The sequence below is a fragment of the Mustelus asterias genome, chromosome 13, assembly GCF_964213995.1.
Source record: "Mustelus asterias chromosome 13, sMusAst1.hap1.1, whole genome shotgun sequence".
NCBI lineage: Eukaryota > Metazoa > Chordata > Chondrichthyes > Carcharhiniformes > Triakidae > Mustelus > Mustelus asterias.
In genome coordinates this window covers 20,612,858-20,629,212 of record NC_135813.1, presented here as the reverse complement: position 1 = coordinate 20,629,212, position 16,355 = coordinate 20,612,858, and the positions used below count along the sequence as shown (strand labels likewise).

Sequence of the window (16,355 nt, the reverse complement as noted above, 5' to 3'; positions counted from 1 at the left end):
CTCCAGGAGATTTTATATGCCAAGGGAATATAAAATTGTCAGACCCTAGGAAGTACAGAGGATCAGAGGGACCTTGGTGTGCATGTCCAGAGATCTCTGATGACAACAGGACAGGTAGAGAAGGTGGTTAAGTAGGCACATGGGATACTTGCCTTTATTAACCGAGGCACTGAATATATAAGAGTTGGGAGGTTATGATGGAGCTGTATAAAATGCTGGTTAGGCCACAGCTGGAGTACTGTGTGCAGTTCTGGTCACCATACTATAGGAGGGAAGTGATTGCATGAGAGAAGGTGCACCTTGGCTGGCGTGTTTCAGATATCAAGAGAGTCTGGATAGGCTGGGGTGGTTTTCCTTGAGGCAGAGAAGGCTGGGCGGGGGGGATCCGATTGAAGTGTACAAAATTATGAGGGCAATAGATAGGATGGATAGGAAGGAGCTTTTCCGTTTAGCAGAGGGGCCAATAATCAGGGGCACATTTAAAGTTAAGGGGCAGAAGGTTTATAGGAGATGTTAGGAAAAGCTTTTTCTCTCTATGTCTGAAAGGATGGTAAAGGTAGGAACCTTCACAACATTTAGGAAATATTTAAATGAGCACTTGAAATGTCATAGCCAAGTGCTGGAAAATGAGATCAAAAAAGATAGATGCTTGAGGGCTGGCATGGACACAATGGGCCAAAAGGCCTCTTTCCGTGCTGTAAAACTCTATGATTCTTACTATCATAGAGTCATTGGTGGTTTAACCCAATTAGGGATTAAACCACCAATGTGGCAACAGCAGTAGGAATAGTTCTTTTCAAACCTCCAGACACACAGAATTCAAAAACAGCCAGCAAAGAAGAAATTTAAGCGCAAACAAAACTGAGCCACTGGCTCGAGGGAGACCGATTGCCAGTGGGCCATGAATTGCAGTTTGGACATCCTTAACCTTGTCATTAACTAGAAGATTTATCATTTGAGAATTAAATTAACTAATTCTAAAAGATAGTCCAATTTCAAATATTGTTGGGGACAAAATATGCCCACTACAAACGATATAACATAAAGCAATGGAGTCCTCCAAATATTAAAACAACATAATAATGTTCATATTCTGTTTCTTTTACCATATGTTTGACTTTGGCAAGTTCCTGCTGCTGAAACCCATCCAGTTCATCTTGCTCATCTCGTTTCTGGAACAGATTCAAGCTATGATCCTTCATTTGTTTCAGCTGATTCTCAAGCACTGCTTTCTCCTGAGAAATTTAATGAATGAAAAGACTTTATGTACAAATGCATTTTTATACACCATGGTATCTTAAAAATCAATGCAGTCAAGCAATTCTGAAAATAATTTTTCACAGTCTCTCGATGCATTGTGGGACGCCTAGCTAGCTTGTTTAAAAGCCTGCAACACGATTGAGAAGTTCAAGTGATCGGATTTATAAAATATTTCCAAAAGAAAATCCGTGCTACAGGCTTGGCAAAATACTCCAAACTATGGATAGATATATATGCATGTGTGCAATACAAAATATTAAAAAGTATCTGCATGCATGTGCGTCTGAATGTTTGCAATTCCATATGTAGCCATGGAAATACATATTGGAAACTTATGTAAACATGTCACCTGTAACTGCTTACTGCTCTCTGTGGAAATGCTGCAGTGCTGTCACTAAAGTACCCATTCCACAACAAATATACCTTCCCCGAGGCACAAAGAACCAACAGACAAAGTTGTCCAACTGTGGCTAACCCTAGAGAAATCAAAGATTATTAGATCACAGGAAAAGGTTTCTAAATTTGTCAAAAAAGTAGGTAAGCCTGAGATTTGTCAGTGCTTTCAGAATTCAGCAAAGGAGGACCAAGGAACTGATAAAGAAAGAGAAAATAGGATACGAGGAGTAAACGAGAAGCATAAAAACGGACAGCAAATGCTTCTATAATTGTGTAAAAAGGAAAAGATTAGCAGAGACAAATATGGGTCCATTACAGATAGAGGAGAACTTGCAATGGAGAGTAAGGAAATGGCAGAAAAACAAAGCAAATGCACCGTCTGTCTGTCTTCAGAGGAAAAAAAAACTCCTAGAAGTACTAGAAAATCAAGGAACCAGTGGGAAGGAGAAACTGAAATAAATATTAGTGCAAAGTTAGTACTGGAGAAATTAACAGGATGAAAGTTGCTAAATCCCCTGGAGTTGATAATCTGCAGCCCACAGTGTTGAAGGAGGTGGCTGTTATGGATGATGGACATTTTCCAAAATTCTATACCTTCTGGAATGGCTCCTGCCGGTTGGAAGGTAGCAAATGTAACCCCACTACTTAAAAAAAGAGAGAACGGGCGGCACGGTGGTTAGCACTGCAGCCTCACAACACCAGGGACCAGAGTTCGATTCCCAGCTTGGATCACTGTCTGTGCGAAGTCTCCCCGTGTCTGCGTGGGTTTCCTCCGGGTGCTCTGGCTTCCTCCCACAGTCCGAAAGATGTGCAGGTTAGGTGGATTGGCCATGCTAAATTGTCTGTTAGTGTCAGGGGGACTAGCAGGGCTACGGGGATAGGGGCTGGGTGGGATTGTGGTCAGTGCAGATTCGATGGGCTGAGTGGCCTCCTTCTGCACTTTAGGGATTCTATGATAAATTCTTTGAAAACACAGGGAACTAGTCATATTAGCCTGACATCAGTAGTAAAGAAAATCCATTGCAAAGGATGTGATAACTAAACACTTGGAAGAGAATTGGGCAAAGTCAACATGGACTTATGAAAGGGAAATCACGTTTGACAAACCTCGTGAGTTTTTTGAGAATGTTACTAGCAGAATAGATAAGGGGGAAAAACATGGATGTTGTGTATTGGATTTTCAGATGGCATTCGATAAAGTCCCACACAAGAGGTTATGCACCTAAGATTGAGATGATAAACTGGATGGAATCAGAATTAGTTATGGACTGAAAACAGAGCAAGAATTAACAGGTCATCCTCGGGTTGGCAGGCTGAGGCTAAGGTACTGCAAGGACTGGGCCCCAGCTATTCACAATCTATATCAATGATTTGGATGTGGGGACCAAATATAACATTTCCAAGTTTGCTGATGGCACAAAACCAGGTAGAAATGTGAATTGTGAGGAGGATGCAAAGAGGCTTCAAGGAGATTTAGACAGGTTAAGTGAGTGGGCAAGAGCATGGCAGGTGGAATATAAGTGGAAAAATGTGAAGTAATGCACTTTGGTAGAGAAAACAAAAATACAGAGCAATTTTTAAAATGGTCAGCGATTGGGAAGTATTCATATTCAAAGGGACCCCGGGGCGTGTCTTTTTCATGAATCACTGAAAGCTAGCATGCAAATGCAGCAGGAAGTTAGGAAGGTTATTGGTATTTTGGCCTTTATTGCAATGAGAATTTGAGGGCAGGGGTAAAGATTTCTTGCTGCAATTGTACCGAGCCTTGGTGAGACTGCACCTGGAGTACAATATACAATTTTTGTCTCCTTACCCAAGGAAGGGTACATAGATGGAGAGGAACAAAGGCTCACCAGATTGATTCTCGGGTTGGGTTGAGGAGACTGAGCTTATCTGCACTCGGCTTTAAAAGAATGGGAGGCAATCTCATTGAAACAAATCAAATTCTTACAGGGCTCGACAGAGTAGATGCAGGAAGGATGTTTCCCCTGCCTGGGGGAGTCTAGAACCAGAGATACAGTCTTAGAATAATAGGTAGCCCATTTAGGACTGAAATGAGGAGGGATTTCTTCACTCAGAGTGGTGAATCTTTGGAATTCTCTAACCTAGAGGGCTGTGGAGGCTCAGTCATTAAGTATATTCAAGGCAGAGATCAATGGATGTCTAGATAGTAAAGACATCAAGGGATGTCTAGATAGTAAAGACATCAAGGGATATGGGGATAGTGTGTTAAAATGATGTTCAGATAGAAGATCAGCCACAATCTAATTGAATAGTGGAGCAGGCATGAGGGGGACGAATGGCCTACTCCCTACGTTCCTTACAGCAGATGAGTTCTGGCCCAGATTGTGTAATCAGAAAATCAAACCCTTAAATATCACCATTCTTGTTTCTCTTTAAAAACCAGTTCATCATTATTTAATTGAGTAATTCAAAATAAGCAACATCAAAATTGTTTAACGGCTGCGGAAAGGCACTTCGAGGGGGATCTGCACACTGAGGTAATATGGGCTGAGGTTAGAAATAGGAAAGGAGTGGTCACGTTGTTAGGAGTTTACTATAGGCCCCCAAATAGTAATAGAGATGTGGAGGAAGAAATTGCTAAGCAGAGTATGGATATGTGTGGGGGTCGCAGGGTAGTTGTCATGGGGGACTTTAAGTTTCCAAATATTGATTGGAACCTTTGGAGGTCAAATAGTTCGGATGGGGCAGTTTTTGTGCAGTGTGTGCAGGAGGGTTTCCTGACACAATATGTGGATAGGCCGACAAGAGGTGAGGCCACATTGGATTTGGTACTGGGAAATGAACCGGGCCAAGTGTTAGATTTGGTTGTGGGAGAGCACCTTGGAGATAGTGACCACAATTCGGTGTCTTTTGTTATTGCAATGGAGAGGGATAGGGCCGTACGGCAGGGCAAGGTTTACAATTGGAGGAGAGGTAATTATGATGCGATTAGGCAAGAATTAGAGGGCATAAGTTGGGAACAGAAACTGTCAGGGAAAGGAACTAATGAAAAGTGGAACTTTTTCAAGGAACAAATTCTGGGTGTCCTTGATAGGTATGTCTCTGTCAGGCAGGGAGGAAATGGCCGGGTGAGGGAACCATGGTTCACGAAAGAGGTGGAATGTCTTGTGAAAAGGAAGAGGGAAGCTTATGTAGGGATGAGGAAACAAGGTTCAGATGGCTCGATTGAGGGTTACAAGTTAGCAAGGAATGAGCTGAAAAAGGGGCTTAGGAGAGCAAGGAGGGGACACGAGAAGTCCTTGGCGGGTCGGATCAAGGAAAACCCCAAGGCTTTTTACTCTTTTATGTGAGGAATAAAAGAATGACCAGGGTGAGGTTAGGGCCGGTCAAGGACAGTAATGGGAACTTGTGCATGGAGTCAGTAAAGATAGGCGAGGTGATGAATGAATACTTTTCTTCAGTGTTCACCAAGGAGAGGGGCCATGTTTTTGAGGAAGAGAAGGTGTTACAGGCTAATAGGCTGGAGGAAATAGATGTTCGGAGGGAGGATGTCCTGGCAGTTTTGAATAAACTGAAGCTCGATAAGTCCCCTGGGCCTGATGAAATATATCCTAGGATTCTTTGGGATGCAAGGGATGAGATTGCAGAGCCTTTGGCTTTGATCTTTGGGTCCTCGCTGTCCACGGGGATAGTGCCAGAGGACTGGAGAATGGCAAATGTTGTTCCTCTGTTTAAGAAAGGGAATAGAAATTACCCTGGTAATTATAGACCGGTTAGTCTTATTTCGGTGGTTGGTAAATTGATGGAAAAGGTCCTTAGGGATGGGATTTACGACCATTTAGAAAGATGCGGATTAATCCGGGATAGTCAGCACGGATTCGTGAAGGGCAAGTCACGCCTCACAAATTTGATTGAATTTTTTGAGGAGGTAACTAAGTGTGTTGATGAAGGTAGGGCAGTTGATGTCATATACATGGATTTTAGTAAGGCGTTTGATAAGGTCCCCCATGGTCGGCTTATGATGAAAGTGAGGAGGTGTGGGATAGAGGGAAAGTTGGCCGATTGGATAGGTAACTGGCTATCTGATCGAAGACAGGATGGAAATTTTTCGGATTGGAGGCAGGTTGCTAGCGGAGTGCCACAGGGGTCAGTGCTTGGTCCTCTGCTCTTTGTGATTTTTATTAATGACTTAGAGGAGGGGGCTGAAGGGGGGATCAGTAAATTTGCTGAAGACACAGAGATTGGTGGAGTAGAGGATGAGGTGGACGGCTGTTGTAGGCTGCAAAGAGACATAGATAGGATGCAAAGCTGGGCTGAAAAATGGCAAATGGAGTTTAACCCTGATAAATATGAGGTGATTCATTTTGGTAGGACAAATTTAAATGTGGATTACAGGGTCAAAGGTAGGGTTCTGAAGACTGTGGAGGAACAGAGGGATCTTGGGGTCCATATCCACAGATCTCTGAAGGTTGCCACTCAAGTGGATAGAGCTGTGAAGGAGGCCTATAGTGTGTTAGCTTTTATTAACAGGGGGTTGGAGTTTAAGAGCCGTGGGGTTATGCTGCAACTGTACAGGACCTTGGTGAGACCACATTTGGAATATTGTGCGCAGTTCTGGTCACCTCACTATAAGAAGGATGTGGAAGCGCTGGAAGGAGTGCAGAGGAGATTTACCAGGATGCTGCCTGGTTTGGAGGGTAGGTCTTATGAGGAAAGGTTGAGGGAGCTAGGGCTGTTCTCTCTGGTGCGGAGGAGGCTGAGGGGAGACTTAATAGAGGTTTATAAAATGATGAAGGGAATAGATAGAGTGAACGTTCAAAGACTATTTCCTCGGGTGGATGGAGCTATTACAAGGGGGCATAACTATAGGGTTCATGGTGGGAGATATAGGAAGGATATCAGAGGTAGGTTCTTTACGCAGAGAGTGGTTGGGGTGTGGAATGGACTGCCTGCAGTGATAGTGGAGTCAGACACTTCAGGAACATTTAAGCGGTTAAAGGATAGGCACATGGAGCACACCAGGATGATAGGGAGTGGGATAGCTTGATCTTGGTTTCAGATAAAGCTCGGCACAACATCGTGGGCCGAAGGGCCTGTTCTGTGCTGTACTGTTCTATGTTCTAAAAAGCTTAGGAAAATGCAATACCTTTTCAACAACAGAAACTTTCAGTATCCAATCCTAAAGATAAAAAAGGCAATTATTTTTCGTTCCAAATTACAAATGCAAAAACAAAAAAAAAATCAAATTTAAAATTAATGCATATAAATTAATATAGGAATCTATAAGTTGCATCTTTCGATTGATCCATGAGATACCTTTATTTCTTGGACAGCAATGATTATAGTGCATTGTTGTTCTCAGACCATGAACTTGTAAGGTGTAGGCACTTTGTCAATTTTAGTGGCTACCAGCAGAAAGAAGGAGCATTCAATGGGGGGGGGGGGGGCACAAAAAAAAACTAGTTTAGGACGTATGTCAAACAGTGTCACTCCTCTCTGTTTCTTAATGCAAAGCGGCATTCTACAGTTTCAGCTGTAGAATGAGGAGTTGCCTGCTAGGGTGAGAAATTACAGTGAGGCATTTTTAAAATCTTTTTGTAGCTTAAGAAAGCAGAATGTATTTTAAGGTTCCAAAAAAAAACTGTCAACTTTTATCCGTAAGGATTTCGAAGATGGTTACTGCAGCTTTCAAAATCATTCATCATACATGCTGCATTCCATGGCTACCTCACTCCAAAATGTTCACTGCAGCATTACAAGGAATAGCACCGACTTCATTCTGCAACCTGATACAGGTTACCTGATCCTTCTTTTCCAAGGCTAGTGCCATTCCTTCTGCCATTTTTGCTCTGTTGGCTTGATATGCTTCATTCTGTTCCTGAAGTTTCCTCATTGAGGCTGATTAAAATTTGAAATAAAAATATTGCATGTTACTAATCTACAGTAAATGAAATTGCAAAGTATCTCATTGTAATGTCCTTTTAATTGAATTAAAACAACACTTAACATTTATCAATACTTTCTATTGTTAAAATTAATATACTTGGATTATTTTAGAAAAGTTATTTTACAAATGTTCTTCCATAATTTTCAACAATGGAATCGTAATGTTATCCAAGTCTTTGACAGCACTAGTACAAAACAATTACAAAAGGTTTTTGGCTTTAATTATATTTTTACATGTAATTAAAAAAAGGAATGGATTAGCGTAAAAAAAATGAAACCGATTTCTCAATAAGAAACGATAAAAATACGTACAATCCTGATGTTTTTCTAATGCAATCTCAAGCTTCTCTTTTGTCTTCTGCAAATTTCGCAGCTGCTCAGCATAATCTTGTATAAGGGGAGAGGGGACGCAGGCCAGGAGTTCAAAACAGGCAACAAAAAACAAAACACAGGAATAATCATGAGTGAAGGATGTAAATGATTTTCCTCAGCAGAAAATCATTGCTGTTAAGGAGAACGTGTGTTGATGACATCCCCTTAACATGTTAAATGGTAAAAATAAAAATTATTCTAGGACTAACAAACATAGCATATTAGGGAAAACAATGTTGGAATACATGCTGGTGCATGTGGAGATTAACACTGAATTGAAAATGAACATTTTTTTGAACTATTGGAATAAACACTGACTATGATCCACGTGTAACCCGTCTTCAGTCTTTCATTTGAACTTATAAATTAAACTTTCAGGAAACATTTAAATTTTACATGGATTTAATTTGTGCTCACTTACCTAAATACCCTCAAGAGATTTTTTGGAGGTTTGAACAGTTTAAAACCAATAAACATTATCTAACTAACTACTTCACTGAATCTATTGGAGAAACATTGAATTAAATAGTACTTGTAAAAAAACAACTTTAGTAAGGCAAAAGTGTAAAAACAAACCCATTTCTTAAATTAAATCTGTTAGCATTAAGCATTTGCAGCTTTACCATAATAATACAATGTCAAACTTAGTTACTGGATTCAATATACTCTGCACTAAAACAAAACCTGATATTTATCAAGGATTACAGTTAATTGGTAGACTTGGATTTAAATACATCAAACCCAATCATTCAAGCTGTCTGACTGATTAGGATCTTTCACGTAATTCAGTAACTTAACATGCCACTAGCAGAGCTTTCACACATGTAGAGATGAGGTTAAGGATTATAAAATAATGACAGGTTGTTTGCACTGATTGGTGAGGTAGTAACAACAGAGTACAAACTTATGACCACAAAATGCATAAAAGGGGATGTTGCCAAAACATCCTAAACACAGAAGGCTGTGTTGCAGTTATGAAATTTATAAGATTATAATATTTTGGGACTACAATTTTAAATTTTGTGTCATGTGATTTGTTCCGAAATCTGCCTGACAGTAAACTTGGGTGATTTGATTGTTAGCAATCAAAGGAAAGCTTAGATTGTTTTAATTAGAAGATATTTATGCTTAGAGACAATGTCAGCAGTCGGAGTATACCATGAGTACATCCCGAGTCCTAGAAAGGTGCTGAAGTTAACGGGTTGTAGACAGTTGTGCTGTAAATTGTCAATTTACTTCTCAGATGAAAAGGAGTTGGAGTCAGAGAAAGCTAATTAGTATTCCTACCTAGATAAAAGATTAACTTGATTCACGTTGCCATGGGGAAAGAGGTTGCCATTTTTGACATCAACTTACATACTTCCCTATAAAAATGTTGATATTGCAGACAGAGTTCTATTTAGTCAGCAGAGAGAAAAGGCTATTTAATTTTGTGAGCTACCACAGCCAGGTGCATGAGGGAGACAAGCTCTGGTTGAAGAGATGCATCCTGCAGCTTTCTACAGATCTGGGAGATTTGTTCTGGCATGGCGGGAAAAAAGAATAATCGGAATAGGTTTTACAGCTGGTGGTGGATACACGATTTCTCTGAAAAATGAAGAAAGCACTGGGACGGGCGGCATGGTGGCACAGTGGTTAGCACTACTGCCTCAGTGCCAGGGACCCGGGTTCAATTCCCGGCTTGGGTCACTGTCTGTATGGAGTTTGCACGTTCTACCCATGTCTGCGTGGGTTTCCTCTGGGTGCTCTGGCTTCCTCCCACAATCTGAAAGATGTGCTGGTTAGGTGCGTTGACCCAAATAGGCACTGGAGTGTGGCGATGAGGGGAATTTCACAGTAATGTCATTGTGGTGTTAATATAACCTTGTGACACTAATAAATAAACTTTTTCAAATTTATTACTTGGCAAAGCCGAGGGATATGGGAACCCTTTGAAAGCTGGGAGCAAATGTGGTCAGCTGCTATAAGGATTTTAATAAATGTAAACGGGGAATGTTTCTCTCTGGAGTTTAAAGTATGAATTGTCTACAAAAAGAAAATAGTGTTTAGTCAATAGCGTTTTTAGTCATTCGTTGCACACAATGAAATCTTGTCGAGTCATTCTTTTATCTATTAACCGGAAATTTGAATCCTTTCGAAAGTCACAGGTCTCTAAGGGGATCGCAACAATTGTTAAAATATGAAATTCTCTGCCATAATTGTTGCTGAAATTAGGAATTAGAAAAATGCTCAAAAATAGGAATATTGAAGGGTGCAGTGTTCCAATAAGGAAAGATGGAGTGAAACAAACACAGAAGAAATGAAGGGTGATCTAATTAACATTATGAAAGGTTATCAAGAGGCAAGTAATATTAACTTGTTTCCACTAATTGCCAGAATAATAACCAGGAGGGCGCAAATTTAAAATAATCAGAATTAAAGGCAAGAATAGAAAAACTTAGGTGATTAGAATGTGAACTTCTTTGCAGAAGAGCCCTTGAAAACTGAGTGCATTAATTATTTTGAGAGAAATGTATATAGCTACATCAAAGAGAGAAAGATTAAAGGAGGTGGGCAATAAAAAGAGTGGGGTTAAGTTGATGTTTTACATGGAGCAAAACATTGGCAAAATTTGATGAACCAAATGATGTGTTCCTGGACTGGAATACTTAATGTTTTCTACAGAAAAAAAACGTAGCTTCAAAAAGAAAATAAAACCTTTGGTTAACAAAAAAAAGGCAGGAGAGGGATATGATAGAAAAGCAATAAGAATACACTGCATTTAAGATTGAAAATCTGTTTTTTAAATGATAAGGGCCATTGTATTAAAGAATTAAAATGCTACATCATGCATATATCTAAAAAGGACAAAATTGCAATTAAGGCAGTCCTCTCAATGGCAAAACTTTCAAGCATGTTTGTTGCCACTCTCATCAAGCAGATACGACTTTGCTGGCTTTGGCACATTCATGGATAGAAAATGGTCATATACCCAAGGACTTTCTGTATGGCAAAGTATCCAGAGACAGAATCAGTTCAAGAATACTTCCAGCCGTGGCACAAAGGCTCTAAACATTGAGCCACACTAGCCGATAACAGAGAAAAATGGCAATGCCATCTGTGGGCCGGCATGTAGCATCATGACGATCAATGGTCGCAATAGCTCGGCAACACTGAAAACAATAACCTACAATGATACCTGATAACCACTTCATATGTGGCACTAGTGTCAGAACCTGCCTCTCAATGATTGGCCTCTTCAGCAATCATCAAAAGTGCACTATCTGAAACATCACATCTCCAATGAATGCAATTTGTTGTTGAAGGGTTTATAGAAAACACTTAATCTACATACGGTGCGGTTTGAAACTACAATTAGTATAAAATCTGCAATTTTAAGTGTCTTTTTATATGCTCTGTACAATAGTAACATGCATAGAGATTTACCACACAACCTATAGCAAATGTCCGTCAGTGGGTTTACAATTTTCTGTTAAGCACTTAAATGTTTTCTGCAGACTCCATGGAGTTCACACCACCTTAGTCAACTAAGAAGTTCCCTTTTACCAAAACTACTATCGAAACGCTAGGTTGGACTGGGGGCACACAAAAACAAAGAGGGATGACTCTTCGCAGCTCCCCCAACCCAACTACCACCACCACCACCATCACCACCCCTGTGAGGAAGCATTTGATCTCTGCCAATCGTACACCACTATTTCCCCTCCAGCAACTTAATGCTGCGTTCTTCACTAACACTGCACCAAACACCATCGTCCCAAAAACGGAATAACTCCAATATCTCTTTAAATACAGAAAAATGCAAAATCGCGTTCGACCAATGATGAGCACAAAACACGAACAAAAGATCAGCACAAAAGTTTATTTTAGCATTGGTACCAGTATTCCTAGCTCAATGAGTGGGCTAATATTGCAGCAATCTTCTTGTGGCAAGAAATACATTCTTCAAGACAATACTGATCCTCTTCGCATCACTTCATATCAGGTTCAGAAAATGAGCAAATAACTACTGCCAGTTAGCAGTAGTGGTGGGAGATGGGGCTGTTAGGCTCAAGGGAAGAGGAACACGCAAAACTCTTTACACAAGCAAGAATTAAAGGCTGGAACACTCAAAGGAGTTCAATAATACAACGAAGCACAAATCCAAGTCATCTTTCAAAATTGAGCATGGATTTAGACTACTGCCTCCAACTAGCTGTACAGTATTTGTAAACAAATTAGTCAAATAATTGTAGCATCCCATTTCTCCGCAAACCACAAATTGTGATGAAGCAGCTCAAACTGAATTTTTTTTAAAAATCATCACCTGAAATCCTAGCCCTATGTTTCTTAGTGAATCCACGTACCATATCAACTTAATGGGAAAATCCAAGGGTAAATATACCCGCTAAAGAAATAAGGAAATTATTTGGAAAGTTAATTTTATTACAGACACAAGGCAAAGTACTTTGATTAACAGTATGAGGTATCTTGTCAGTGACAAGAAGTTTCAATCCCCATGCAACATGTTGCTGTATTTCAGTACGCTCAGAAAAAACACTCCTACAATTTGACTGTTTTCTCCTCTTCAAACAGAGGTTATGCCCCCATGTCCATCCTTGGCCTACTGCAATGCTCCAGTGAAGCCCAGCACAAGCTGGAAGAGCAGCATCTCATCTTTCAGTTCGGCAAATTGCAGCCTTCGGGACTCAACGTTGAGTTTGGCAGATTTAGATTGTAATCTTAAACCCCTTTTCAAAATAGCCCAGACATGTACTGCCTCAACACGGGTTCCCACACCAGGCCATCTGTCTATTGTTATTAATGCTGCTACATTTTGTTGCAATCTCTCATCTACACTTTAAAATTTAACAAATTCTTCCTCTCTTCAGTTTTGACAAAGGACTCGAAACATTAACTCTGTTCCCTCTCCTTACAGATGAGTTTTTCCAGCATCTGTTCATACCAAGTTCTAATATCTAAAACCGCAGCACTGCACACATTCAGTGGATGCCAACAGTCCCTCATTCTCTCAGCAAATATTAATGGATGCCACATCAATGCAAAACATATTAAAAATGGATCTGTATTCTATTGCATTAATAATACAGCACCTAAAGCTGAAGTTTCAAAATAGCGTATGAAAAGTTGATACTATCCTTTATTGGTTTGTCAACAGCTTTCCTAAGCTCCAGTAATGCAAATAATCACATCTCACAATGGAGATACACACAGTCCCCAGAACAATCCAACAAATTTGCCGCAAGCATTCAAATAAAGAGATTTAGGGGGCCACATGAAGAAATTGCTAAATGGCTGCGTGTAGATTCAATCAATTGCTGAAAAAGCGAATGGAACATTTGTATTCTAGCCCTGTTGAGATAAAGACCAAGGGTATAAGTACATTACTTTTGTAGAGAGCTTTGAGACCCATCTGCAGTTCTCAGTTCTGGACATTGCTTTAAAAAACAAAAGAGCGAGATTGTTCAGGAGTGATGTCAGGAAGCACTTCTTCATACAAAGGGTAGTGGAAATCTAAAACTTGCATTCTCAAGAAGCTGTTGAGGCTGGGTTGACACTGAGACTGATATTTTATTATGCAAGGGTATTATGGAACCAATATTGGGAGGAATGAGTTGAGATTTTAATCAACCATGATCTAAATGAATAGTGTAACAGATTCGAGGGGCTGAATGGCCTACTCCATTCCAACATTGTTGTTCTGGGTGAAACTGGAGAAGATGGTGCAATCATAAACTTACATCTTCTTTATTTCTGCATGTTCACTGTGAGAGTAGGTTCCAACCTATGTGGAGTTTATCACAGTGCTTAAACTCTCGCACTACAGTCAATTTTTCATTGCTGCAATGGGCTCACTGCTTCTCATGTTTTTCAGTCCTTACCAATCACAGAAAAGAACCCACATCCAGATAAGAGGACAATTAAACTCAGTTCAGAGGGGACTATTTAGTGATACAGCAACAACTTTGTTAACTCCAATCTCAACAATGCTCTCGCCTCCCACCTTGCAACCTCCGTAAACTTCAGTTCTAAGAAAATGCCCCAAATCCCACTCGCACATTAGCCCTGTGTTTGCTGATTTATATTGTCTGCTGGTCTGGCAAAGCTTCAAATTTAAAATTCTCAACCTTTGTTTTCAAGTCCCTCCATGGCTTCACCTTTCCCTAACTGTGTAATCGCCTCTAGCCCCACAACATGGCACTCCTCCAATTCACCCCGCTTTAATTTTTCAGGCAATGGCGGCATTAGCGCTTTTATCAGTATGAAGCAGAATTTCTATCCATCTCCAAGAGGCAGAAGTGAAAGTAAGCCAGTTAGGTGTAGAAAGTGGCCAAAGCATTCAGTACAAATGAGTAAAATACGCTAGGTTTAACTATATTAAAACAGAAAATTAGGTTTATCGTTTGAATTAAATATATTTTACATTCTCTAGAAAACAGAATAGTTTTCAGTTTTTATTTGTTAAGTGGATGACGGTCACATGATCCTGAATGCTAGCTTTTTTGAATGTCATGCTAACTGCTTGCTTATCGGACAGGTCTGTTGTGTCAGATATGCAATTTACAGTAGAAAGTAAGTGAGGAAAAAATGCCACCGAAAAAGATACACATTCAACAGGCCCAAAAGTAACACAAGTGAGGAAATGGGAGAACAGCAACAAATAAATTGCCAGGTAAGTGAACTTGAGACCCTGCTGTGAGGTCAAAAATGTAATTTGAAGAGTTCAAAAATAAAAACTTCTGGATTTTTGCTTTGGTGGTAAATTTGGGTGCACAGTATGTCAGTTTGAAGCTGCATTCTGCCAGAGAGGCGAATATCGCTCTAAATTGGGTCTCTTGTGAAGTATCCTAGAAAGAGTAAAGAGACACAGCTGTCCTCCCTTCAACAACATACAGGTCAGCTGGATGGGCCAATGTAGGAGTTTCTAGAAGGTTAGTTCAAGCTTTTATTCCACTATCAAAGTTTTATTCTAGAGTATTGGTAGTTGCTTTAAGTATCAAAGCCATGCAAAGCGATCCATGAGGTTAAGTATCTAAGAATGGAGGTGGGAGAATGGGGTTGCGATATGACCATACCGATAAGAAATTTAAGTTATTTCACGTCTGGTAGGAGGTAGTCCATCTTACAGAGCTGCTAGCCAATTGCAAACTGGTAGCACTGAGCACCGGCAATGGCAGCAAGAACTTATGCTGTAGGTAGGCCAAGATGGTGGTGTTCAGCAATCAACAGTCAGGTACATTTGGGATCTTTTAAAAAAAAAATCATTTGTGGGACATCGGCGTTGCTGGCTGGCCAGCATTTATTGCCCATCCCTAGTTGCCCTTGAGAAGGTGGTGGTGAGCTGCCTTCTTGAATCGCTGCAGTCCATGTGCTGTGGGTTGACCCACAATGCCGTTAGGGAGGGAATTCCAGGATTTTGATCCAGCGACTGCGAAGGAACGGCAATATATTTCCAAGTCGGGACAGTGAGTGGCTTGGAGGGGAACTTGTAGAGTGTGGTGTTCCCATGTATCTGCTGACTTTGTCCTTCTAGATGGAAGTGGTCGTGGGTTTGGAAGCTGCTGTCTAAGGATCTTTGGTGAATTGCTGCAGTGCATCTTGCAGATAGCACACACTGATGCTACTGAGCATCACTGATGGAGGGATTGAATGTTTGTAGATGTGGTGCCAATCAAGCGGGCTGCTTTGTCCTGGATGGTGTCAAGCTTCTTGCGTGTTGTTGGAGCTGCACCCATCCAGGCAAGTGGGGAACATTCTATCACATTCCTGACTTGTGCCTTGTAGATGATGGATAGACTTTGGGGAGTCAGGAGGTGAGTTACGCACCGCAGTATTCCTTGTAGCCACTGTGTTAATGTGGTGAGTCCAATTGAGTTTCTGCTCAATGGTAACCCCAAGGATGTTGACAGCGGGGGATTCAGTGATGGTAACACCATTGAATGTCAAGGGGCGGTGGCTAGAGTGTCTCTTATTGGTGATGGTCATTTATGTGGCACAAATGTTACCTGCCAGTTGTCAGCCCAAGCCTGGATATTGTCCAGATCTTGTTGCATTTGAGCATGGGCTGCTTCAGTATCTGAGTCGTCGCGAACAGTGCGCAATCATCAACGAACATCCCCACTTCTGACCTTATGACAGAGAGGTGGTCATTAATGAAGCAGCTGAAGATTGTTGGGCCTAGGACACCACCCTAGGGGACTCCTGCAGAGATGTCCTGGAGCTGAAACCTTGCTGAGGTCAAGCTGACAAACCCCAGCGAAAAGGACTGGGGGTGGGATAAAAGTGGATGTTGTAAAGCAAAACTATGGGTAGGGGCCTCTGATTGGCATGGAAGTGGACAAGAGGCATCCTCCTTCCCCCGCCACCCTCCTTTAACTGGCCATCAGCCCGCAGGGTTTAATCAACCAGGCTGCATG

The 16,355-nt window shown here is 40.9% G+C and overlaps 1 protein-coding gene across 11 annotated transcripts in view; it reads right to left on the bottom strand.

Annotated features, from left to right (window-relative positions):
• The window catches only part of golga1 (golgin A1), a 56,215-nt gene that overhangs the window by 31,114 nt on the left and 8,746 nt on the right, over window positions 1–16,355 (bottom strand). For 4 of the 11 annotated variants that reach the window (XM_078226488.1, XM_078226486.1, XM_078226487.1 and 1 more), the window contains 3 exons: window positions 7,879–7,953; window positions 7,421–7,518; window positions 1,107–1,235 (listed from right to left, as the gene is read on the bottom strand). In XM_078226488.1, coding sequence (XP_078082614.1) covers window positions 1,107–1,235; window positions 7,421–7,518; window positions 7,879–7,953 — 302 coding nt within the window. Of the gene's footprint in view, window positions 1–1,106; window positions 1,236–6,766; window positions 6,800–7,420; window positions 7,519–7,878; window positions 7,954–16,355 lie in introns of all 11 variants that reach the window. The other 7 variants (XM_078226484.1, XM_078226483.1, XM_078226485.1 and 4 more) reach the window with 3 other exon arrangements.